The sequence below is a fragment of the Artemia franciscana genome, chromosome 19, assembly GCF_032884065.1.
Source record: "Artemia franciscana chromosome 19, ASM3288406v1, whole genome shotgun sequence".
In the NCBI taxonomy this organism is placed as follows: Eukaryota; Metazoa; Arthropoda; class Branchiopoda; order Anostraca; family Artemiidae; genus Artemia; species Artemia franciscana.
Window position 1 is genome coordinate 20,452,154 of NC_088881.1, and position 25,360 is coordinate 20,477,513.

The 25,360-nt window shown below is 35.5% G+C and overlaps 2 protein-coding genes across 6 annotated transcripts in view; one reads left to right on the top strand and one right to left on the bottom strand.

The window, feature by feature from the left end:
* The window catches only part of LOC136039398 (sorbitol dehydrogenase-like), a 92,588-nt gene extending 91,493 nt beyond the window's left edge, over positions 1-1,095 (top strand). For all 5 annotated transcript variants that reach the window (XM_065723101.1, XM_065723099.1, XM_065723102.1 and 2 more), the window contains one exon: positions 908-1,095. Coding sequence is in view for 4 of the 5 variants with exons in the window: in XM_065723099.1 (XP_065579171.1) it covers positions 908-1,055 (148 nt within the window). In the remaining variant the exon portion in view is untranslated. The remainder of the gene's footprint in view (positions 1-907) is intronic.
* On the bottom strand, positions 1,063-22,530 carry LOC136039399 (uncharacterized). Its single transcript, XM_065723105.1, has 3 exons — positions 22,385-22,530; positions 15,199-15,796; positions 1,063-5,326 (listed from the first exon to the last, which is right to left on the bottom strand). The coding sequence occupies exons 2-3, from the start codon at positions 15,781-15,783 to the stop codon at positions 4,901-4,903; spliced, it is 1,011 nt and encodes a 336-aa protein (XP_065579177.1). The 5' UTR covers positions 15,784-15,796; positions 22,385-22,530; the 3' UTR covers positions 1,063-4,900.
* Positions 22,531-25,360: the final 2,830 nt, after the last annotated feature.

The window sequence follows — 25,360 nt, forward strand, 5'->3', positions numbered from 1 at the left end:
TTATTCCTAAATGAAGGGTTGCCCGTGCTCAATACCTTGCTATTTACGCTAAAGCTGTTAGTACTTTAAAAAAAGCGCTTCAGTAGCCGTTCTTACGAATTGGGTCAAACAGCCAAACTTTCGCGTAAAGAGCAATATATTGAGGAGGGGGCCACCCTTCATATACGAATAATTTCTGTTGGTTTTGAGTCTATGTTGCTCCTTACTTTCAGATATAAAAAAAACATGTTTTTTCTTATTTAATTTCAGTTTGTTTTCCAAACAATACAATGGGTCAGCCTCCATGAAATATAACCCCCTCCCTCACGGGCATGACAAACCCCTCACTGAATCTGATGTTGTGATTCTCATCAAGATTCCTTGAATTTTAGGGGTGTTCCCCCTCTTTAAAAAAAAAATCAGTTGTCGGTCAACCATCTAGGGCCAAAAGAAAACCAGGTCGTCCTCGAATGCTGTTGGATGATATCATGACGAAATAATTTGAGGGAATGGGAACTTCTAGGGAGTGTCAAGAGGAATTGAACAGATTAGAATGGAGGTAGAGCGTGGGAAGCTGTATTTGCCACAAGCGGTTTGGTGACGTGAGTTGTTAGTAGCAGTGTCCGATCAAAAATCGACACGCGCCTATATCGTGAGTCCCCTTTAGTCCTGACCTTTTCATGACTATGGACAGGCGTTTAATTGAGTTAATAGAAAAATTTTTTAGTAAATATACCTTCCTAATAGTTCAATCCTAGGCATTAATGGCCAGGCATAATACTTTCTCCTTGTCATGATTTGCTTCTTCTCAATTATGACTGGCCTAGCTAAGCACGCGTGTAGAAGGGGCTTAAGAAAATTAGTGCCTAACTTCACCGTCCGTAGACTGATTCAAGGGCAAATCGTTCATTGACTTTTCATTTTTTAGCTATCAGAAGGCTTTGGATTTGGTATCATCTGGGAAGGTTGACCTCTCTCGATTTGTGACCCACCGCTTCGCTCTTGAAGAGTCAGAACAAGCCCTTGAAGCAGCCCATGGCGGAAAGGGGGTGAAAATAATGATCAACTCATTTTAACAAAACCTGAATATCAAATAAAATTTATTGAATCGATTAAGAGCTAATTAATATCACATCTTTTAAGAACACAGTACCCGTTTTACAAAACAAAAAACATAGAAGCTCTGCTTAGCTTTGTCAACATTCAATCAAACTTTCAATTCACTAAGATACAAGTTTTGTATAATATCAATTTAAATCAACGTCTATTTGCCGAAAAATAATAACCATGAAGATTGAACAGACAAATCAAACAGAGATGTTACATTCCTGTTCAGGGAAAGATGTTAAAAATGGGATGATCGTAAGATAGGATAAGAAGATCTCCAATTTAACTTCAATAAGTGTATGTCGCCAATTTGAATTATATACATATCATTCTATCTTAGCCTGGTAATTCAGCCAGGTAATACTCCGCTGGTTGCGATAAAAGTCAAACTGGAAACCTTCTTACTCATCCAATTTGTAACTCTTCCATGCATGGATAGGTTATACACACAACTTCTATCAATCCTAAATATTTGCTAAAAATTGTACATCTCTAACTAGTAACATAAACCGGGGTTTCGCAGGTAAAGAAATCTTTCGATTCCGGAAGAATCCTAAAATAATTACACGCGAAAAGATTTTTAATCTCACATAAACATACAGGCTGTTTCAGAAGACACCATATAAACATCATAAACCACCAATTACTTATTCAATACAGTATAAATATTGGGCTAACATTTCCATTAACAAGTTTAGTAAATTTGACTGCCGTCTTTTTTTTGACCGCTTGGCAGAAACATTGTTTCACTGTATAAATTACGAATTACGCCAAGCAAATTTTCCAGAAAAGAAGTAGCCAAATTAGACACTGTTCCTATTGACTTCACAACTACTAACGAATAGTCCGTCAGAAGAGAAAAAAAACTAAAATGGTATAGCATCACACGAGCTTGTAATTTCAAAATTTCTGCTGTGAAACAAGCAGAACTATGTCACACAAAAATAAGGAATTGAAACCCGTCTTAACCCATCTGTAGTCAATGAAACCACTACTGAAGTGTTGTCAGATGTTTGGTTTAAAATAGTGCCACCATAAAGAGATAATGCGCGAAAGCCCCATTCTTCTAACAAAAATGTGTCGAATGAACGATTTCCCCCTCCCCAACAAATGTGCCAATTTGAAAAAATTAATGCGCAAACGCCTTAAAAAAGCGCCAAAATGTCTCAGTGACCACTGAGAGGTCAATCCAACTGGCAACTCTGTTATGTGACCAGTTTTTCGTGCAGGACAGTAGTGGGAAACTGAACAGATTGAGACTGAATAGATTGGGATTAAGGGGCGTATGCAGGGCAACAAAGCTATACAAAGCAACTTGTCAAACAATTTTCGTTTCAAGAACTATAGGTCCACAGGTTAAGAATGTTTCCTTTTCCAGCTTTATCAGACCTAACGAAATTGAGTGAAACAAACTATAAACATTATTACCAAAGGTCACGACCACTCGACAAATTGCTTTATACCCTCAAAGTCGCATTACCATGATAGAAACAGACTGTAAGAGGAGCTAGGTTGACTATCTCCCCTCATTCGTTTTTTAATTGTATATTTGTCTTAAAACTGTAAGCAAATTCATTTTTATCCTTTTGTAAAAAGAAGAAAATGCAAAGGCATATAAGCATTTCAGGTCATAGCCTTGCTCAAGACCATAGCATAGTTCACTATAAGATATCTGAATTTCTATTTTGAGGTTATCAATGAAAGTGGAAATGTCCACTGAGAGGTCGATCCATTTTCGACCACCTTGTATACATCTCGGAGCACCATTTGTGCCGCAGTTCCGTTATGTGTTAGTCCCCACAACGACATCTGATGTATGTAATTTCTGAAAATTTTACAACTAGGGATTTGAGCTTTGACAGCAATGTAACGTCTTAGACATTTACACTTTTTCAGGTTTCTGCAAGACAGAAACGAAGGTCGAGTCAACTTAGTAGCAGAATAATAGACATTTGATAATTTTAAAACAAACCATTCCAAAGATGGGAAAGGATGATCTAGATTATAAAATGTCGTCCAAAAAGTGTAACGAAGGAAGATTGATTATAAAGGAACCGCAATGAAAGCGCTATGCAGCCGCAAGGTATACCCGATTTTTCAACGCAACAATTTCATGCATTGTATCAGGAAGTGAAAATTCTCGGAATTGCTGCCGCTGCTTGCCTTTGAATAGAAACGGACATATTGCGTCATTAATCTCAGACTGCATGGCCTAAAATTTTGACATTTTTTTCTTACAATTAAAATTTTGACAAAATTCTTAATTAAAGCAATATTTACTATGTAAATAATGCTCAATTTTTGCATTAGAAAAAAAAAATCTTATTAATGCCTCGGATTAAGGAATTTTCCGCATTTTGTCGGTGTTTTTGCTATACCCATTTTTTTGCAAGTTTTCTATACATTCCATTTACTACTTTACTTCTGTGAATGTGTAACCGAATCTCAACATTATTTTTTGTTAGGGGAGAGGGCCCCCTGCTGCACCAACAATATTGTAAATATACCAATATTACCAATTTTTTCAAAAAATATTCAAATTCAAACTTGTTTTATCACCCCCCCGGGCGCTTATCTTCTCCAGTCCCCTCACCCCTAGATCCAGTCCTATATTAACAGACCTTACCCCCTGACTTAATTTTCAGAACAGGATCAAATGCAGTAACAACGTACTGCAATAGAAAAAAAAATCTCCGGAAATGTGTTTGATATAAATGAAACAATGAACAGAAGCTCAAGATTCTATCTATATTCTGAAAAAAACTGTTTCACCCTGTCATACCTATCCCCATTTTACTTCACATAACTGCTGGAAAGATCAAAACTTAGTTTAAAAGCAAATTGTGTTTTATATATATAAAAAAAAACTAACAATAAAGACATGGATCACAGATATGACATGATCTAATATTTATGACAAACTTACAGACTGAACTTCAGTTATCATAAATATCGTATCAGGACGCAATAGCCGAGTTTTTCTACCATTGTTGTCAAAAGGTAGTAAAGTTCACCAAACTTTCTTAAAAAGGGAACAGCTTTATACTTTAAGGCGTCGTAATTATATAGCTACAAATAAAGTATTTTAGAGTAAGGCATAGTTATAAATAAGCAATTATTTGGGTTAAAAAAAATGCAAATGTGGTTTTGAAATTCCTATATGGCCGAATAAAATCAAATTATGCCGTTAATTAAGTAATTGGCTTAATAGTTTCCGAGCAACTCATTCATGACTTCAACTTAGAAAACCGCGTATGAGCCAAACTACTGAGACATCTCAAATACGAATTGAAAGTAAATTAAAACTAGGGGAAAAATTATGAAGCTTAAAATATGTAGATAATGATATATATTTAATGCTTGAATTTAATTTCAATAACGTATAACTAATTATAGTTGATGTAATCTAAACTACATTACAACAAAAAGAAAATTCTTAAATAGTCTGTTTATGCCCATTAAAATAACACTAAAATATGGCTATATGAAAGTACAATAGATGCAAGAAAAACTCCGTAATGAAAGTATAACTTTTAATACCTATCTTTGGTAGTGTATGAAACAATAAAGGCTATTGCATGGACTGTATATCCAAATAAACTCGGGAAAATGACTTTTCATGCATATAAGAATAGAACTGATTTTTGGGCATTTAAAATCTAATTTTGACTAAGGTCATTATTGAATTCCATTGAAATTTTAGAGCTTACGTATGCAGAAGCCCTTCACAATGCAAGATAGAATTAAGAATCTACTAATATTTTGCCTTCAGAATTTCACATAGACAAGAAAACAAAATTATCAACACAATGCTCTATATCATATGTGGATATGAGCTTAGGTAGCTTAGTATTGTTGATGGTACTCCTGATTGTTCAGCTAAAAATATTTGTTGTTTTAGCGAACATTTATTCCACGCAAGACGACACAAATGTTTTAAGTTCTGCACAGACTTCAAAACAGGCTTTTTTAAATGTATATTGCCAAATACTTGGCCATCTCCATCAAGCCACACTTGTCGTCCATTTTTGTTTCTATTCCCTTCTTCTGCATAGTAGGAAACGAGGTTATGCACTGATGAAAACGATGGGACTTCATTCTTAGTGACTCTATCCGAGTCGAGACTGAATCGACCGTTTTTGTAGTGAATTCGTACACTGGTAGGTCCTCTTTTTGTATGTAAACTGAGTGAGAATAGGTATCTGGAATCTGACGAATCCCGTATCAAAAATGAACCAACCTAAAATATAATAAAACAAATAACTACAAATGCTACAAAACAGGAAACTTTGATTTCTTATTTTGATCCAAATTTTCCAAGAAATGGTATTCCAGGAAATGGTAAGGAGGGGACACACAGGAAGACGAAGTAGGAGTGGAAGCGTTCTAAGAAAACATATTCAGAATCAGAAGATAGAATATTGTCTTTATTTTCGGCTATGTTGGAATGTACAAAGCTTTCTATAAAGCTACAAAAACTTTCTACTGAGTAAAGAATAGAGCAGTTATTGAACCAAGAAAAAATTCATTTGTATACGATATTTGAAAGATTGCGTTTTAAAAACCCATCGAAAACCTAGGAAGTGCATGAAATGGAAATTTTCTTCCATCTTCTTTGGTATTCCCCAACGCTCATGTATTATTTTCGGCATCTTCAAGATGATGGTTAGCACTTCTCAAACATGTTAAAATAAAGGACTTACTGTGAAGCCACTTTGAGTACCAGGTGGGAATATCGAATTACAAGCATAAAAGCAGTGAATCCCATCTTCTAACAATGGTGAGTGTAAAAAAAACCTAATTCAGTTGGCGTCACTTGGGCCACAAATACAAACTCCTATTTTTAAAGGGAGAGAAAGATTCGTTACGCAAACCAACACAGTATCTAGAGGGATTGCAGGGGCATTTTGAACCGGGGTATGCTGTCAAAAATCGGGTAGCTTTTTTAAGCAAAGCATCCTGTCGGTAATTTTAAACCTGATGGCTGAAGAGACCTGGAGAGCATATGAATAATGTTGAAACATTATTGATTTAATGCGGTAACGAGCTGATGATCAAATTTGGTAGTATTGGTTCGTAACTTCCTTTTCGTAGTTATCAAAATTTTACTATTTTGGTGGTATTGAGAAGCAATAGACGAAGATTCTTTTAATATAACGCAGCACTAAATATTAAAGGGTGTCTTCAGGATGAAAATTGCTATAAATAACGGCTGGGATCTAGGCGTTAATCCCCTCCCTCGCGGAAAATACCCCTGTGGAAAATTCCGTCCGAACCCAATCCTTTTTTTTGAAAGGACCTCCATATGCACTTCTGCGATTTTTGGCAGTACCGGGCGCCTAATTAAAAAAGAGCAAAAACATATAGGCGAAAAATAATCGATATTAAGCTAAAAAGATATGGCACCATAAAGTTTAAGAAGGTTTAGCTTTCCTTTGAAAGCGTTGGGGAACCTTTTCCTTTGGGAACCAACACATTATGATTTAAATCAAACTCAAAACGTGCAAAAATTATAAAGATTGGGCTCACAACCCCCATGTCTTTTCAAGACCATAACATTATTTGCACTTTATTAAAAAAAAAATAATCGTAGATTTTCAGTTTAATATACATATTCTTATTTTTATTCCTTAAGTCTCAATACTTCTTTATTTATTAAAAGAAAAAAGTGAAAACATTTAAAATGTACTTTGTTTCAAGTAAAGTGCAAATTACGTTCTGAACTTGAGCTGTGGGGGTCGTCAGCCCTACTCATGTTGAATTTTGCTTGTTTTGGGTTTTACTCGGTTATTTATTGTAATTTCTGTTGGTTTTGGGTTTAAGTTATTTTTGATGGTGATTATAGTTTTACGTTTAGAAAATTATTTGAATTCAATTCTACTCATTTTTGGCTTACCAGAGCTCTTTACTTTTCTCTAACAGACTTGTTTTGTTGAAAGTTTTAAACTAAAAGATTCGAAACTTTCTTAGAGCACTTTCGTTAGACTTATAATTTCTTATTGTTTCAAAAACAATCCCATTGATCGCCTTCTTCGTGGAAGTTTTCCAGCAAAAAGCACCCCCCACCCATGCCCTTGTTGATGGTTGCTCCCACAGAAAGTTTTCTTTGGAAAATATATCCCATGAAAATCCCCCCACCTACAGAAAGACACCATACAATTCCAAACCAGTGTAAACTTCCTCTGGGGGATTCCCCTTAACATCTCCAAAAGGTTTCGTATAAGTGATTCTAGCAAATTCCCAGCATTGTAAAATTTCCCATGGAAAGTTCAGTACATAGAAATTTTGTCACTGTGATTTACAGACTTGTCGACACAGTTTCGCCATTCAAATTTCATAGTCAAACTTCAAATTCTCAATAGATTTCGACGATAACTTGCTCCGTGAGAGGATTTACTAATGGGCCCTTTGTCTTTCAGACGGTCAGCCGGCGTTGAGGCTCGAAAAATTATTCTATATTGAATCCTTCTAAATATGAAATTTCATTGAGATCTGATCACTCCTTCGTAAGTTAAAAATACCTCATTTTTTCTAATTTTTCAGAATTACCCCCTAACTCCCCCAAATAGAGCAGATCCGTTCTGATTATGTCAATCACGTATCTAGGACTTCTGCTTATTTTCCCCACCACGTTTCATCCCGATGCCTCCACTCTAAGCGTTTTTCAAGATTTTAGGTCCCCCCGCCAACTCTCCCTAATGTCACTGGATCCGGTCGGGATTTAAAATAAGAGCTTTGAGACACGATATCCTTCTAAATATTAAATTTCATTAAGATCCGATCACCCGTTCGTAAGTTAAAAATACCTCATTTTTCTAATTTTTCCGATGACGGATCTGCCTCCAAGGACTGGACAAGGAAAAATTACCTGAGAGAATCTGGAGCCATCTTTTGGATAAGCTGCGCATAAAAAAATCGAACGATGTCCGATATTTGTCGGTCAGGCCCTAGTTATTAGTCTACTTTTCAGATTTAACTGCATTACTGCTGAACCCGAGCTAATATTTCAAAAATATTATCATTAATCTGTACAGACTTATATCACACACGAATTTTAAACCTATTTTTCAAAAGGAAAAATCTGGTCTTATAATTTGGCACAGTCGAGTTTCAACTTCTAAGAAATAATTTGTATGGGTGCGACGGCTGAATAATATTTCTAAGAATTTTCAATTTGATTTGTTTCTAAGTCGGGCTTAGTTTGTTACTAAATCAAACAAGCCATAATTAAATACCTTTACTGAGCCTTCTGAGAGGTTAGTTTCGTTTTGACACATCGTATTGCCCTAAAAGAGACGACAGGGTCAGCCCGACGAGGTCACATTCCTCCCCAGCAGGGTCGTATCCGGGACTTTTTTCGGGGGGGGGGGGGGGGGGTAAAGGATGTTTTGGGGAAAAGGAGCATAAAACTCTTAAAACGCATCATAAATTTGTTTACGTTCATTTTGTTACCTTTATACGAATAGGATAAACATTTCAAGTGGGGAGGGGGGGGGGCTAAAAATTTGAAAATGCGTAAAAACTTGTTTATGTTCATTTGTTACGTTTATTCGAGTCAAATACATTTTTGTCGGGGCAAATCCCCTAACCCCCTCTACTGGATACGGCCTTATTTTCCAGACAGCAATTTTCTAGTTTGATAGATTTAAATAAGACATTGTTGTCTTGCACTAATTCATACGATAGGGAAAGAGTAAACGAGCGAACACTGAATATTTCTAAGGTTAATATCGCAGGTAAGCTAGCACAATCAATTCCCAAGTATCTGCAACTTTCAGGGGAATTCCACAAGTCGAAAGCAAATCTCAAAGCAATTAAAAAAAAAGACTGTTACCATCGTAGAAATGTTGATATATGGTCCAGTTTCCAACTAAGGGCGCTTTTAAGTCAAAATGTTCGGATCCCGAGTGGAATCCTTGGGTTTTATCCAGGGATTTTTCTTGTTTGTAGTGGGGAAGTTTACCATCCTCTGGCAGAAATAAGTCCTGGAGTCACTTTCACAAATATTCCTTGGGAAAACTCCAACCTCGCCCTTGTAGGATCATATCTTCAGATATGATTAGCCTACAAATTATGCATAATTATTTCTAACATACATTAGTTATGATATCGAAGCCATGATGTTTAACAGCCAGATACGAGAATGCAGGTGTCGATAATCTTTTTTTTTTTCGTTTGGCATATTTTCTTGCCAATCAACTTGAAGTCTAGTGAAAACTGAAAAGGAAATCCTGTTTTCATCCGGATACAAAAATCCCAGTCTGTTAAGATTTATTACTCGCTTAATTTCGAAGGAATGACTTCCATGGCATAACTAATTAGTCCATTTTCCTAGCTTTAATTCCCTTTTTGTGGGAATGTACAGGAAGATCTCATTTAGTTCCTTAACATTCCTGTCCCTAACTGCCAATATATTAAATCTTCTTTTTGAAGTGATAAAGAGTTTCCATTTAAAAAGAATAATCTTAGCTAATAACAATAGAAACCGTGGAACCTAACTTATCAACAACCTACCGAGAGGCACTCTTAAGGCACGTAATTAAAGAGGAAAAAGTGACAGGGGTCTTCTCGCACACCGAAATCTCAAGATTTTCCCCTATAAAACGGATAAAAGTCCAATTCAACAATTTTAATAAAAAAAAATAATACGAATAAACTACCTAGGAATCTTTGAAACTTACCCTTCTCCCTAAACATGTGTATGTGCATGTACCTGGAGCTATGGCCTATACGTTTGCTAAGATATGATTTTTTAATTAAGCCCTTCTAAGATCTTCTTTGAAAATACGAAGTGGATGTAGGTCAGGCACGTATTCAGGATTTTTTCACGGAGGGGGGGCCAATGGCAAAAACTTGTTTTTGGAAATTTGAATAGAAAACGGCCGAGAACTTTAGACCCATTCCTCATCGTACCCCCTTGGCCAAGGTCCACCCTTTCAGGGCGACACTACAGTAGCCACAAGAATTGAAATTGATCTTTTTGGGGTCATAGGATCTTTAGGTATGTTTTTTTTTAAATACGGAATCTCTTACTCGCTCGTAAATATAGTTGAAAATTGTGACATGTGAGTTTTCGACATTCTCAAGACATTAAGTAAAAGAAACACCCTATAGAATTTTTAACAGTAGAAAAACCCAGCACATTTCTCTGTAAAAGTTCATTTATCGATGGCCTTTGAATCAACTTGTGGCGTTCACATGCATGGCTAGTTAGACTCAAAATGTCTAGACACGGTTCTTCCCAGACAACAATTTTAGGTGGTTCCCATTCACATTTTAGATTTGGTGCTCAGTCACAGCAGAATCTCAAATTCTGCCAATCAGGGAACTCTTTGTCACTATTATCTCTGCTTTGGTGATATTCACATTTTTCATAAGAAAAAACGCATGATTTGACTAGTTTGGGATTCTTGAAATGCCCCTTCCTTCTCACTAAACATAAGTAAATTCATGTGTATGTACAATTTGTGCCCGAACAAGGCCCAAGGCACAGGACTTCAATGACCAAGCAAATACAAGCCTAAGCAATTTTTAGCATGTAAATCTTGCTGGACCTGAATGTGAATGCTGCTTTAACTGACCTCTGAATGACCGCATGATTTTCCGAAAATATACAACTATAATTCACACCAAAATTGCTTATACTATTGGATTCATTAGCTTCAGATCCACCTATTCACCTCTCCAGAATTATGATTGTTTTTTACTTTTTCTTGAAGAACTATCTGAAGGTCCTTTAAATTGGAAAATTTACCTATCTTCGGATACTTTAAACGTCTTCCTCTACCAAGAATAAAATACAAAGAATTTCAAAAATGTAACTTGGCAGACAAATAAAACTGAATTTCAGCTATCAAACGAGTAGCGATTTTAGGCCTCAATTTAGTGGGGGGGAGGTATACCATGGGAGTATGGAAATATAAAATAAAAGTAATTTAACACCGGTTATCAGAAAAATGGGCGGGCGTCCCCTATCCATGCCTAGACCCGCCAGTATATCAAACTATCAAAATATGGGGTCGCAATGTTAAAATCGTAACACTGCAGAAAAAGCTTGCAACCTGAACATACCACAAGTATGAATGAACTGAAAACTCATTCATAATTTGGCCTTTTTAAAACTAATTAAACAAAGTGAAAATTGCCTTATCAAGCAGGTTGGTTTATCTCAAAAAGTGATGTAAATAAATATTGACTAGATGATGGCAATCCGTAGTAAATTACAACATTGCCGAGTTCTCAGTAGAGAAAAATTGCACAATATTTAAAAGGAAGACAATCATTAATACTGTTGACCTATTTCAAATTTAAGTTACGACCCTAACAGCCGCAGGTGTCTAAAAAAGTATTAAATTAATTAAGCCATTGTAGCCTATTTACATGTACGTAGCCTATAACGAAAATATCTATAATCCTATATGCTTTTATGGGTTAAAGTAAGGGAGAATAGTAGCTTATTGTTAACTTAGAAGTTTTAGTACAATATCAGTTTACCTATCAGGACTTCCATAACCTAAATTGGGGTCTTTTCAAGTTTATATATCAACCACGTCCTTACTTATAAAGCTAGAAAACTTCCAGGATGGCAGAGAAGTGGACAAAGATTTGAGCCAGGAGTTGTTTTATTTTTTTAAACAGTCTTTTGTAAAGCAGAACTATGAACGGAAGGATTTCTATAATTAAAAAAGTCACAAATATACTTGGAAAAAACAAGTCGAAAAAATTAAATGTGTGAATGCCATGAGTGAAACCATCAGTTGGAGGTTACAAAGGGTCTAGGAAATAGGCTTTTAGTGCTAGGAAATAAAGCTTTTTAGTAATTTTGAAAAAGCTTCTTATTATTCTATTTAAATGACCCTTGTTTTTAAGAAACCATTCTTTAAAGAATTGTGACAAAATTTGAATTTTAGATGAAAGAGCGAGGTGTTGAGGAGCAACCTCTTTATATACATGATAATTTCTGTTTGTTTAAGGTTTTAATGTTGCTCCTTACTTTTAGTTGAAAATACTTGTTTTTTACTTAATTTCCGATTCGTTTTTAATTAATGCCAGGAAATATAGCCCTACCTCCACATAGAAATCCCCCTCCACATGGAACTATCCCCTAGACAATTCAATCCCAGTGAAAATTTACCCCAGACAACTACACGCATAATATTGAGACGGAAAGAGAAAGCAAGACAAAAAGAATTCCGTATAGGAATTCTGGACAATTCCCCCAGTGTATTAATTCACCCTGACATGTTTACACCCTAGGAAGTTTCCTCCACATGGAAAAACTCCCAGCAGAAAATTCGCCCCCCCCCCGAAAATGTATACATACTTCCCAATAACAAATACTATGCGTAAATAATGAGCAAATTTTAAAACTCAAAAGACCTTTCCCTGGTGGCTGTGGGGTCATGTTATATCCAAAGGCATAGTTATTGAACATTTTAAGTATGACGAAAAAATCTCAAAATTTTGATGGGAAAATTTTGGGAAAAAGGGGTGGGGAGGGGGGCCTAGTTGCCCTCCAATCTTTTTGGTCACTTAAAAAGGGCACTAGAATCTAACTTCTTTTTCGAATGAGGCACCTCACAATATTCAAGGAATGCTGGGTCAATACAGTCACCCCTGAAAAAAAAGACACGCTTTCATGACCTTTCTTCTGGCAAAGAATACAAGATTCCACTTTTTGACAGATAAGAGCTTGAAATCTCTGGTTTTCTGATATGCTCAATCTGATGAATAAGACTAGAAGTGAAATTTATATATTTAATATTAGCATAAGACGATTTCTTTGTATATCTATTGGTATCAAAATTCCGTTTTAAGAATTTTGGTTGCTATTGAGCCGAGTCGCTCCTTACTTATAGTTCGTTACCACGAACTGCTTGATATAGTAGGAATATGCATGGTCAGCTTCCATATATTGTTCCATTGGGGTAGGGGGCGGTAAGACGAAGCAATATCTTTTTAGGAATGAAGAGTATTTAAGATTATTTTAAAGTAGCTTTAAGATTTTTTTCGTAGCTTCGAATGTACCCCTCTCCTTAACCTTATAAAAATCTTTGCCTGAAATTTCAAGCTAGGTGGGAACTGCAGATAACGTGAAAAACGTGATTTTTGCTGGTTATTTACGTAATTGGCACCTGTAACTAGAAAAAAAACCTGTTTGTCAGTTTTCTACGTCTTTTGGCATAGTGCTAAAGTAAAAAATCCCCTTTCCGAATAGCCATGATCTATTTTGGTAGTAGCCAACTAGATATGAATGGTAAACCCCCTTACCAAAAGCGAAAAAGGCGCATTGGATATCTAATAATTATGAAGAAACACAAAAAAAAGTATTTTAATTTTTTGCAGGGGCAGTTTTTTTCATTTGGAAATTTGAATGAGTGAAAAAATTGTCATCGGACTAGGCTATATTAAGAAATTATGTAGCTGAACAGTTTGATAGAATTTGTTGGCCAGAAAAAAAACATAGCCTATAGTAATTAGATCAGGACGTCTTTTAAATTTCTAACTATTTTTTTAGAACGACTATGGGAAACATCCTTTTGTTGTGATGACAATGATACCGTGTTAGAATGGTATAGGATGCTGAACTAATTGATACAGTCCAAGTAATAACCTGTTGGATAAGAAATGAAAATAAAACAGGGTAATAACAAATAGGATAACTTACATAGGGCGACCTCCCTGACAACCACCTTTCGTATTACAATTAAGTAGAAAATATATTTTGCGATGTTTCATAAAACAAAGATTTTTAGAGGTCAAATTTAAATAGCCTAGGTATCACTACCTGTCACTGAGTTATGCAATCTTTTAAGGCCCAAAAGTAACGAAGATATAAATAGTAGCCTAAATTGATAACGCCTTTCCGGGGTATGTTTTATAGGCCATGGGTTTATTTCTGAAAAGTTCATTCACCTAGCCTAACAACTAGGCTTAGCCACATCAAAGATAGCAAGAAGCATGTCATCTATAAATTTACTATGTGCTAGAGCATTTAGCACCTTAATGCTAGAGCCTTACACAGCTTGGTAAAATTCTAGTTGATTGACTTTTGGTTATCTTTAAAAGGGGTTAGGTAAGGAAAATGAAACTTTCAGGGTAAAATTCTAGTTGATTGACTTTTGGCTATATTGGAAAGGGGTTAGGTTAGGAAAATGAAACTTTCAGGGCTAAAGGCTAAAGTATGTCCTGGGAAGGTATTTTGAAGTATCCACCTCCACTCCTTCTCCCTCTAGAGGACCCTGACCTTTGATGACCTTTAAAAATATGTGTGTTATAAAGTGAAACCTTGCAAAATAGATCTTCTGCTTGAATAAAGTACAACAAAATTGTTTTCAGCTTCACAAGTTTCCTCAATCCCAATTTATAAGGTTTTAAAGATATGCAACTACATTTCCTAAATTTTTTTGAAGTAAAAAAAACAACATTGATATGGCTCAGAATTCTACTCAAATAACAGGAATTGCATTTTCAGAACTAAAGGCAGAGAAAGGCAACTGGTAACTAAAAATTAATGTAAAATGTTGTTTTGTCAGAATTTCAATAGGTATAATAGACCTGTCATGTAGGCAAATTTCAGGGCACTCTAGAGGGAGAAGGAGTGGAGGTGGGTACTTTAAAATACCTTCCCAGAACATACTTTAGCCTGTAGACCTATCCCTGAAAGTTTCATTTTCCTAACTGGGCCAACAAATTTGGGCTAAATATTTGCACATTAGGGGGGTGGGGGTAAAGCATAGCATATATTAAATATGTAAACTAACCCATTCCTTTTTTTTAAATATATGCTATGCTTTACCCCCCTCCCCCCCAATGTGCAAATATAGGTTCAAAAAGTCAGAATGTATCTATTAACAAGTTTCATGACCCAAAACAATTGTTCCAGTATTACCAACATTTACCCATACTTTAGCCTTTAGACCCATCCCTGAAAGTTTCATTTTCCTAACCTAACCCCTTTCCAAGATAGTCAATCAACTAGAATCTTACTCACTTTTTTTTGTAAGACTTTTTGATTGCTTGATCCATTTTTAGCTAGCCTAATCAAGTTATTCAGTAGTCTGGTGCGAAAAATCCAACTAAAAATACAAAAACAAATCAAATTTTAGTTACCTCAGCTGACGAGAGTAGCTGTACTGATTCCTGAGCACTTAATCCTTCATAATACCATCCAGATAATCTAAGCTGCTGAAAGACACTGATAATGTGATCAAATAGGAACGATTGATTTTCTGATCTCAAGCTGTCAAATCTTTCACAAGCACACCTTTTAGAAGCTAAACAATCACAGACCTTTTCTGCACAAAAAGATTGCGCGCGATTATAGTCACCGGTAAAAAGTAAAGTTGTTGATTCATTCCTATTCATGAGTCTATTGGCAATTCCACACACCATATTCGAGTCCTTTACTCGATCGTTGCCAGTGAACGACTGATTCAAAATTGGGAAAGATGAACGTTTCTTGCTATTGGACATACCGCTAAGTGCTTCTTCTTGGCACCAAGGTTCAAGCGAGGGCATTCTTCGAAATTGAGCATCGTCACTTTTTTCGATTAAACCACCTCCACTGAGCGAGGCACGGTGGATTGTTGTACAGAAAATATAGGGTTGATTTGGTTCTTCCCAGAGGACACCTCCAAATAATTTAGTTGGTTGAAACTCTGCAGGAGCAGAGTATTGAAGACCTGCACTTAGCATTTGTACAACTTAACTAAAAGAAATAAACAGCATTACACTCAAATTTAATTATTCAACGCCGGTTTTTAGGTGACGTCAGGCAACTGCGATCTGTTCTAGAGTTCTTAGAAACCAAGTTTTCACAGACGCCTAATTTTGATGCAATAAAAACAAACAGATTGGAGTGAGAAAATCGCAGCTTTTGTTGTTTATTTCTTATGGTGCCATTGTCCAGAATCAAAATAAAATACAATATTCATGCAGTAATGACAAGGGGGTTTATGTGAATCATTCAGAATTGGCGTGTATCGAGGGGGGAGGTAGTGGGTTTGACCCCCTCCTCAAGATTCTAACGCATAAATTGCTGGTAAAAGATATAATAAAATTCTAGTTTAGCTACTTTTTGCTATCTTGGAGAAAGGTTAGGTTAGAAAAATAAAACTCAGTGATAGGTCTACAAAGTAAAGTATGTCCCGGGAAGGTATTTTGAAGTACACCTATATCAACTCCTTCTTCCTCTAGAGGGCAGTGACCTTGATGACCTTTGAAATATCTTGTGTTATGAAAGTGAAACCTTGCAAAACAGATCTTATGCTTAAATGAAGTACAAGAAAACTACTTTCAGCTTCACAGCCTCGTTAAATCCTAATTTATGAGATTTCAAAGATCTGCAAGTACAAGAAAAAAAAACAATGATATGGCTTAAATTCTACTTCAAATAAAAGGAATTGTATTTTAAAAACTAAAACCAGAGAAAAGGAAAACTAAAATTAAGGTATAATGTAGTTTTGTGAAAATTCTAATAAGTATATAAAGACCTGTCAAGTAAGCAAATTCAGAGACTTAGAAATCAAAAGAGAGCGAATGCGGAAGCTTTGCAATACCTTCCCAGAGCATGTTTTTAGCCACAAATCCATTACAGAAAGTTTCATTCTCCTAACCTAGCCTCTCTCTAAGACAGCGAATAATAGCTAAACTATAATTTTACCAAGACTATTTCTTGCTATGTTTCAATATTGCTGTATATCTTCTAAACAATAAACTAAAATACATTTCTCCGACTCTATAATTATAAGATAAAACCTCTACCCTCATCCTCGAACACAAATTCTATGGGTGATCCCCTCTCCCCGCAAAAAAAAAATCCAGGATACCGTCCAGGTTCAAACGTTAATTTGACAAAGTCCACTGAACAAACAGCAAATACTTTCATATATGGCTGGTTGGTGGCTTTTTTTCCGGTGGCGTTCTCTTTTTCATTGCTCTTCAACCAGGAAGTGCAATGGAGAGTTGGGGAAAAGCCATCCTGTGCTTTCTCACAGCCTACCTGTTTACCCTCCCCAGATTTCTCCAGGTACCCATTTAGAGCTGGGTCAACTCTGGCCACTGACCAATCAGATACACAAGGACTTAAAACCCTATCCATACTTGGATTTTGAAGAATACTTTATTTTAGTATAAATATAATCTAACTGAATATCAAGTTTGACTAACATTCAAATGAAAATATGTAGTCCGTTTTGGGTGTTAATTCTTATTTCCAAGGAACATGCTTACGGCTCTAAAAAGATAAGTCAATCGGAAGGCATACTAGTGGAAGGGGGGTTAAGTCAAAAAAGGCAAAGTACAGTTGAATCATATGAATAATTCTAAAAATCTCGAGAAAAATTGTAAATATTTTATTGTTTGTGAATAAGCGCCTAAGTCAAAGGATTTACAACAAAAGCCTTAAAATTTGTCGAAAAAATTCCATGCGAGGTCAAATCTTACATCCTACTTTTCATACATAATTTTTCCCCTACCAATAAATAGTGCAATATTTAAGATCTATTTGAAGATCTTTTTCAGCAGAGGGAAGGAGGTCAAGCCAACATTTTTTTTGAGGGGGGAGCTTAGCTTAAAAAGTAAGGTTCTTCTCTCTAAGAGTATGACATACTTTTTGGCAAATGTTAAAAAAATATGCACTATGCTTCTATTTTTCTTATTCTAGCTGGGACAGAGGGAGGGTGACCATTTATTCCCCTCCCATGTGCTCATTCTTCAAACGTTCCGTTTGGACGGGAAAATGCCCAAATGAATCTGTTGACTTGGAATGACCCCAAAATCACGAAAGTATTTTCTTGTTTGTACTCGCATCGTAAATACACTTATTTATAGCAACTTTACTAGCGTACAAAAACAAAGGTTTCAAAACCAGTTTTAGTGTTGACATGGGAACATCAAAAGTATACACCAGGTCTCGTGATTTATACTATTTCCAGTGATTTTTGTTATTGCCTAAACAAAAAGGAAATAATCGCTAAATTAGCACATATATCACTAGATTATCGAAGAAAATCACAAAATCATTAGAATATCGTAATTTCTTTTTTCACCGGGTAGCAACCCTGGTCTACATTAGTGAAGCATGTTCTTTGCGGTCTGACCGATTATAAGTGAAAAAGCCCTAATCAGACAAGTCACAGCACAAAACGGAAAAAAGCAATATTTAAATTTTTTCCACAATACAGTATTGAAATATTTGCCAAAGATCAAGTAATTAGGCAGATAAGCAACTGAAACCATATAAATGGGGATGCAGTTATCTCCCTGCCTGTATAGCCCATAAATATGATGTCTTCTCTGGTAAAACAAACCTAGATTTTTTTAAACCAAGATTTTCATATTTTAGATTGTAAGGGGTCTTCAGCAAGGCCGTGTCAGGGGGGAGGGGTAGGGTGTTTGAAACTCGAGAGCCCTTGCAGTGGATGAAGTACGTAAATTACAGTTCCCCCCATTCCGTTCCCTCTTTCGCGTTTGGAATTGCCATATTTTTAGTTCACCAAGTCTACGTGAAAATAAATTTAAGTTAACTTATTGAATTCTTTTCTGAGAAAGAAACAGTAAGAAAACAATGCCACGAAATGAAGGATCTATAAGCCTGAGTGTAAGCATTTACATTATTACACGCCATGCTTGGAAGAAATTACTTAAAAAAGAGGTTAAAGTGATGTTAAAAACAATTAACTTTATACTTGGGTCTTCAGCAAGCGCGTATTCAAGGGGGGTGGGGTATGGTGTTTGAAACCCCGAAATTCTGTTGTACTCTTAAAAACGTAACAAAAATCCATCGTCTTTTTTAGTTTTTGTATCCTCTCCCCCCACACTGTACTAAAATATTGGATATGGCCTTGGTCTTCTGACATTAAAATCTCCAGTTACTTCCTTCCAAATAAACTTCTATTCTCAGAATTAGTGTAGAAGATTCCTTAAAAATAAAACCACAATTAGCCATTCAAAAATAAAAGCATGTATGTGCTTTTAGGTATTCAGAGAAAAATAGGAATATCGGCTATGACTTCCAAAATCATTTCCTGCGAGTTTAACTTTAAATCTGGTTCGGTGTAGAACGTGACGCTTTCTGATTCTGAAAATTAATTAAATCGACAAAAAAAAAGAAGTTTTAAACATTCAAGGAATTTATTCGTCATTACTGTTATCATGTCTTTATAATGAAAAAAGGAATCACCGATGCAACAGCACAAACGTATAAATAAACATACACCATAAAAAAAATAAAATAAAAATAAACGAGGAGAAAAGGAAGAGTTTTCCTACTACAGTAATTAATATAGGTCAGTACTTGAGTGAGGCCTTAACCCTACTCATCCATCCACTTACATAGGTCAAACAGCATAGCCATATACGATCAACCCTGAAGAATAATCCACGGACAGGCAGTCGTGTCGTAAGCAAGTATAAGTCGTCATTTACCAAATATTAAAAACAGTAAAAAAGACAAATAATTCAGAGGCGACAACCCAAAACAAGGGCTCATCACGAGAATACACACTTGTCTACAGCGTTTCGGCACTTTAAATTCCCTACCCAGGCAAGTGACGTGCCTACCAAAAATTCCCTATGGCATTCCGGTGCAAGTTATCACCCCCAAAATATATGCCTATGAAAAAATAAATATAAAACAACAAATAACACCAAAACTAGTTTATCATACCTTGGTTCTGGCCCTCGTGTATTTATGTTACCTTTTCACAATCTATATTAATACTAAACAATTATTAAAAATTTTTCACTATACCAAATCTTCTCTATTGATGCAAAATGTGACCTAAATAAAATTCAAGGAAATGAATGTAAATTTATACCTTTTGAAAATACAATATATGCAAATCCTCCGAAAATCCACTGTCAAAAATTAGGGACACGCCAAACTAAATAACAAGGAAAATCAACCAAAGATTTCGCTAAGAACTTCAAGATAATTCTTTCGGTATCTATTTAAAAGTTCATTATAATGAAAACTAAATTTTAAATTGCCAAGTTAATTCATTTGCAGAGAAGCCTCTTAAAATCAATTTTTGGCTGAAAATTTTACATCTATTTTTAAAATCAATATAATTACTACAAATTCTTGCATATCTAAGTAACTGAGTAAAATGCTGAATATGTGATATTTGAGTGTATATTACTTTCAGGGAACGGGAAATCAATCAGTTCAAAATCGAAATCATCTGTTTTAATATATATTTATATTCGAGTTGACTTAAAAACAAGTCAGCTATAAATGGGCTGACATTTGAAATTTTTGAGATTTCGAATAAAGATAAGGCTACAGAGACCATTCTCCCCTCTCCTTTTTGCGTACATTTGCGCATCTTCGTACATCAATGTCAATTGAATTAAAACCCTTTTGCGTTGAGTTAGCATCTTTTTGTGTACCGTACATGTGATATTATTTCTGGCATACCGTTATACAGGCAGGCATGTAGAGTTCTTCCTACGCCCTCCCAGATATCTTGTATTTTAGAATATAACTATAATTATTATATGTTTCACCTATATCGATCTGCTTGATCCTCCTCCCTCTAAATTTAAGTACTCGTGAAGTCATCCGCCTGGCATCATATACTAACGCAAAAGAAACTAAATTAATTTTTTAAACATATACGTACTATAGTGATAAATTAGGCAGCAAGATTTAATGTACTTTATGGAGTTCCAACCCTTTTAAAGCAGGGTATATACCTTGAGGAGCCAATTTTATTTGCTCTTATTCTGCAATCTCTTTCCATAATTTTCTACTTCGCCGAGTATTGACGTCGCGACTTCAGTGCTTCGTTGATACACAGGTGCTATCCAGTAAAGAGCAAGCTCTAGCCCATAGTAATCGAAAACAAACAAATTGGTTTGAAAATAGTTTGGAAAAGGTGAACGTTTAGAGTAGGACCACTTAGCCAAAGAAGTGTTTGAGAGGGTGGCCGGTGTTTACTCCCAAGAAAATAACCCCCTCTTGCGTAAAATAACCCCTAGAAAATTTCCCTCTCAGGAAATGCCCTTTCCCCAAGGAAAACACACCTCCGTGGAAAATCCCATCTTGGAAAATACTCCCTAGTATATATTTCCCCGCGGTTGTTTGGTCTCCAGTCACTTTCGACTTTAAGAAAAAGTACTTGAACTCCCAATTTCCCATCTAATGAGCACCCTCTTAAGTTTCCGCAATCATAAGGTAGAGGTGTGTATCAGGAGGGGAAAGTTTCCTTCCTATATGGAATAATTTCTGCTCATTTTGAGGTTTAATACCACTCTTTACTTCCATAACAATAGAGCAGACCAGAAATCATAAGGAAGTAGATATCAATTTAACATTTTTTATGTGTTTCTAAAGTTACTTTTGTGCCCTCCCTCCACAAAAAATCATGGATACCGCCCTGAGGATTATGCATCAATTTATACCTCCACCCTCCCTCGCCTCTCCCTTATAAATAATTCTATAATTATCCGATGTCTCAATGAGAGCTGGAATTTATATATCCCTCCCTCCCAAAATAAATAATAATCAGAGAACCCCCTAAAGAAGTTTAAGTGACTAAGTTTTGTAATTTATCTATTGCTTGCAGAGATAGAATTTGTTATTGGGAAAGATGCAGATATTTCTTGCAGGGTTTTCTGCGTGGGGGGATTTTCAGGAGAGTAAATTTGGGGAATAATTTGCTTGCACTCAGAAATTTTTTCTGAACTTTTGACCTAGAAATGGCCCCCACAGAATAATCATTTCCGTCCCTCCACTGAGCTTTAAGAAATTTGGATTCGGATAATTAAGGAAAAGGAGCTTCCACTGATTTTTAACCCCCTTATCTAGAGTATTCGTCAAAGAAACAAAGCATTGCACATGAAGGCCATTTAACTCGTTTTTAAATATTTACTGTTTACTTTGTAAATTCCTCTAATATTAGAGACTACCAAAATTCGTTCCACATATTTCTAACCCAGGCGTTAGACTGTCAACTTAAGAAAACTTCAGATGCAGCAGTAAATCTTATTAAAGCATTTAGTATTTAACCCACACAAGACAAGATTTTGGGAAACGTCGTCATATTTTGGTAAATTAAAGGAGTAAACACATTAGTAGTTTAGGGAAAGTAATTTTCTAAAGAAAAAAGAGAATTGCAATGTACAAAAACAAAAATAGCAAAAACGAATTTAAACATGAAATGTCAATGAAAATGTATATTTTATATCTTTAACTAATATCCAATTTATTGTTAATTTAAAATCTAGTTGTGATATAGATGGAAGTATAAAAGCTTTATATTGTGCCTATTAACATTAAAATAACACTTACTCGAAAACATGGTTTCAAAGTAACCAAGAGGTGAAGCAGAAAAATGGAAATTTATTTAAATGTATGTCCAACCTCCATTCTTTCTTTCGAGAGACTGAAATTGTCCTTCTCAGAAATGAAGCGAAAGAAACTTTTCTGGCGCACGCTGTCTTGAAAGATAACAAGGGAGTTCTTAGAAAAAACGAAACTAAACTGGAAACCATGTCTAAATTTTCTAATTTTTTTCATCCTTTGAAATGTATGTACAGATATTTCAAGTTGTCTCTACCCCCTTACAAAGCTTGGGCCTGTCCCAATTGTCTGTCTTTTTTCGAAGACTTTTTCACAGGGTTTTATTAGAAGCTGATTTGACCAAGTTCAAAGCAAAATATACACTAGCTCATTTCCAATACTTATAAAAAAAAAAAGTGAGTGATACTTCACCTCAAGCTGATTTATTGCATTGAGACAGAAATCCAGCAATGAATCTACTCGAACTATATGTTATGTTTAATGGGCAATTGAACTGTTAAGAGGCCAATTTGAGCAAGTCCATAAAACGAACAATGGGTATGAAATCAAATAATATTCGTTACTTTTTTTGATACTAGTTGTCATATAGCATCTTAGTATAAAGCCAACTACAAAAAAAAATCCATATAAAACCAAAAACTAAGCTTATGAGAGCACGCAGCAAAAATAATTGCATCAAAAAACGAAAAATTATAATAAATAGAATCGAGTAAATGTAAGGAAATGCATTTTTTAACTATTCAAGCATAAGAATAGGGATTGAAAACATGTATTGAATTAAGCACAGGATAACCAGGAATTGTTGAACATACTTTTAATTATCCGCGACAACATGACAAATATAAATTCAATTTTTTTATATGTTTCAATGAACAAATCATCTGGTAGGAAAATGTCTGGAAATTGCTTGAGCATGGAGAACATTCAGCATAGTTTTGAATATATTCAGTCAATCTGGCCTTTTAAACATTATTTTAATGCCAGAGACAAGACATTTCGTTCTATCTTTTCAGTTATTTCTTATATTTAGGAAGACCCATATGACCACACAAAGCTAAAAATCAGTCAAGTATTTTACCCACAAAACCTCCAAACCGGCAGAAAGTTCAATTAGTGAGATTAGTTTCTTAAGTTATATTGATCTAGCCTGTTAATTGACATTTAAATGCAGGCCCAGACAATATCAACGGAATATTCTAATGTTCGAAACGCGCAATAATGTCGAAAACAGGTATCACCAACGTTGTCTAAAATTCGGAGATTTTGTCATTTTTAGTCTATCCTAAACGGATACGTATTTGTCATTTAGGTACATTGATTTTTAGGGGGGAGGGTGGCTGAAGATGGAAAAATTATGTCCTCTGTAGGCCTACCGGCCCCGAGGTATTAAACCATGGAAAAAAATGTGTTGCCCCATTGCTGACTGCCTGCCAATAGATTTTGATCCTTAATAAGGAAAATAAAAGTTCTAGCTTGTGCCTGAGTGACTACTTTCCAGTTTTCCAGAAACATTTTTTCTATGATTTGATTCTATGAAGTGGATTTTAAAGCATGAGCTTTAAAATCCACTTTCGATAATGAGACCGCCTTTTCCGACAAAATTAAATAAAAAAACAAGTTTTTTTAACTGAAAGTAAGGAGCGACATTAAAACTGAAAACGAACAGAAATTACTTCGTATATGAAAGGGGCTGCTTCCTCATCAACGCCCCGCTCTTTACGCTAAAGTTTTTTACTGTTTTAAAAAGAAGAGTTGAGAGAAAGAGTCGGAAAGAGCGGGGCGTTGATGAGGAAGCAGCCCCTTTCATATACGAAGTAATTTCTGTTCGTTTTCAGTTTTAATGTCGCTCCTTACTTTCAGTTAAAAAACTTGTTTTTTATTTAATTTCTGAACGTTTTTGAATCAATGCATGTTTTGATTTTGGCTCACCGCAGAGCCAAAAACAAAATTTGCATTTTTTTTTTTTTTGGCTAAATGGCTTTCTCATAATTTTGATCGAATGATTTTGAGAAAAAAGAACGGGGGAGTAAGCCTAGTTGCCCTCCGATTTTTTGGTTAATTAAAAGGGCAACTAGAATTTTTAATTTTTTACGAATATTTTTATTAGTAAAAGATTTACGTAACTTATGAATTAGCTTACGTAAAGAACTTTTGTATTCTCATATTTTTATTATATATACGAGGGGGTTCGCCCCCTTGTCAGATCCTCGCTCTTTACACTAAAGCTTAAATTTTGTCCCAATTCATTAAGAATGACCCCAGAATCACAAAAACCGTAGAATAAATAGTTGAAATTACTAAAAATACTTTAGCGTAAAGAGCGAGGCATTAGGAGGAGGTGAGCCCCTCAAATGGGTAATAATTTCTGTTTGTTTTAAGTTTTAATGCTGCTCCTTACTTCCAACTGAAAGAACTTTTTCACATTTATTTTTTCATTGTTTTTTTTAAATAATGCTAGTAAATCCTGCACTCCCTTCATGGAGATTTTCTTCCCCCATGACAAATTATCGATGGAAAGTTCCCCCAGCATATCCCCCTCTTCTCAACCCCTCCCCAAACCAAAAAAATCCTCCTGAAAACGCCTGTACACTTCCCAATAACCATTACTATATGTAAGCACTGGTCAAAGTTTGTAACTTGTTGCCCCTCCCACGGGGACTGTGGGGGAGTAAGTCGTCCCCATAGACATAGTTATAAGGTTTTTCGACTACGTTGGATAAAATGGCTATCTCAGAATTTTGATCCGTTGACTTTGGTAAAATAATTAGCGTGGGAGGGGGCCTAGGTGCCCTCCAATTTTTTTGGTCACTTAAAAAGGGCACTAGAACTTTGAATTTCCGTTAGAATGAGCCCTCTTGCAACATTCTAGGACAACTGGGTCGATACGATCACCCCTGGGAAAAAAAAAACAAAAAAACAAATAAACACGCATCCGTGATCTGCCTTCTGGCAAAAAATACAAAA

Coding starts and splice junctions, on each gene's coding strand:
- LOC136039399 (XM_065723105.1), bottom strand. CDS start 15,783: ATGCTAAGTGCAGGTCTTCAATACTCTGCTCCTGCAGAGTTTCAACCA. Junction 5,327..15,198: donor AGCTACTCTCGTCAGCTGAG/GTAACTAAAATT, acceptor ATTATATTTTAG/GTTGGTTCATTTTTGATACG.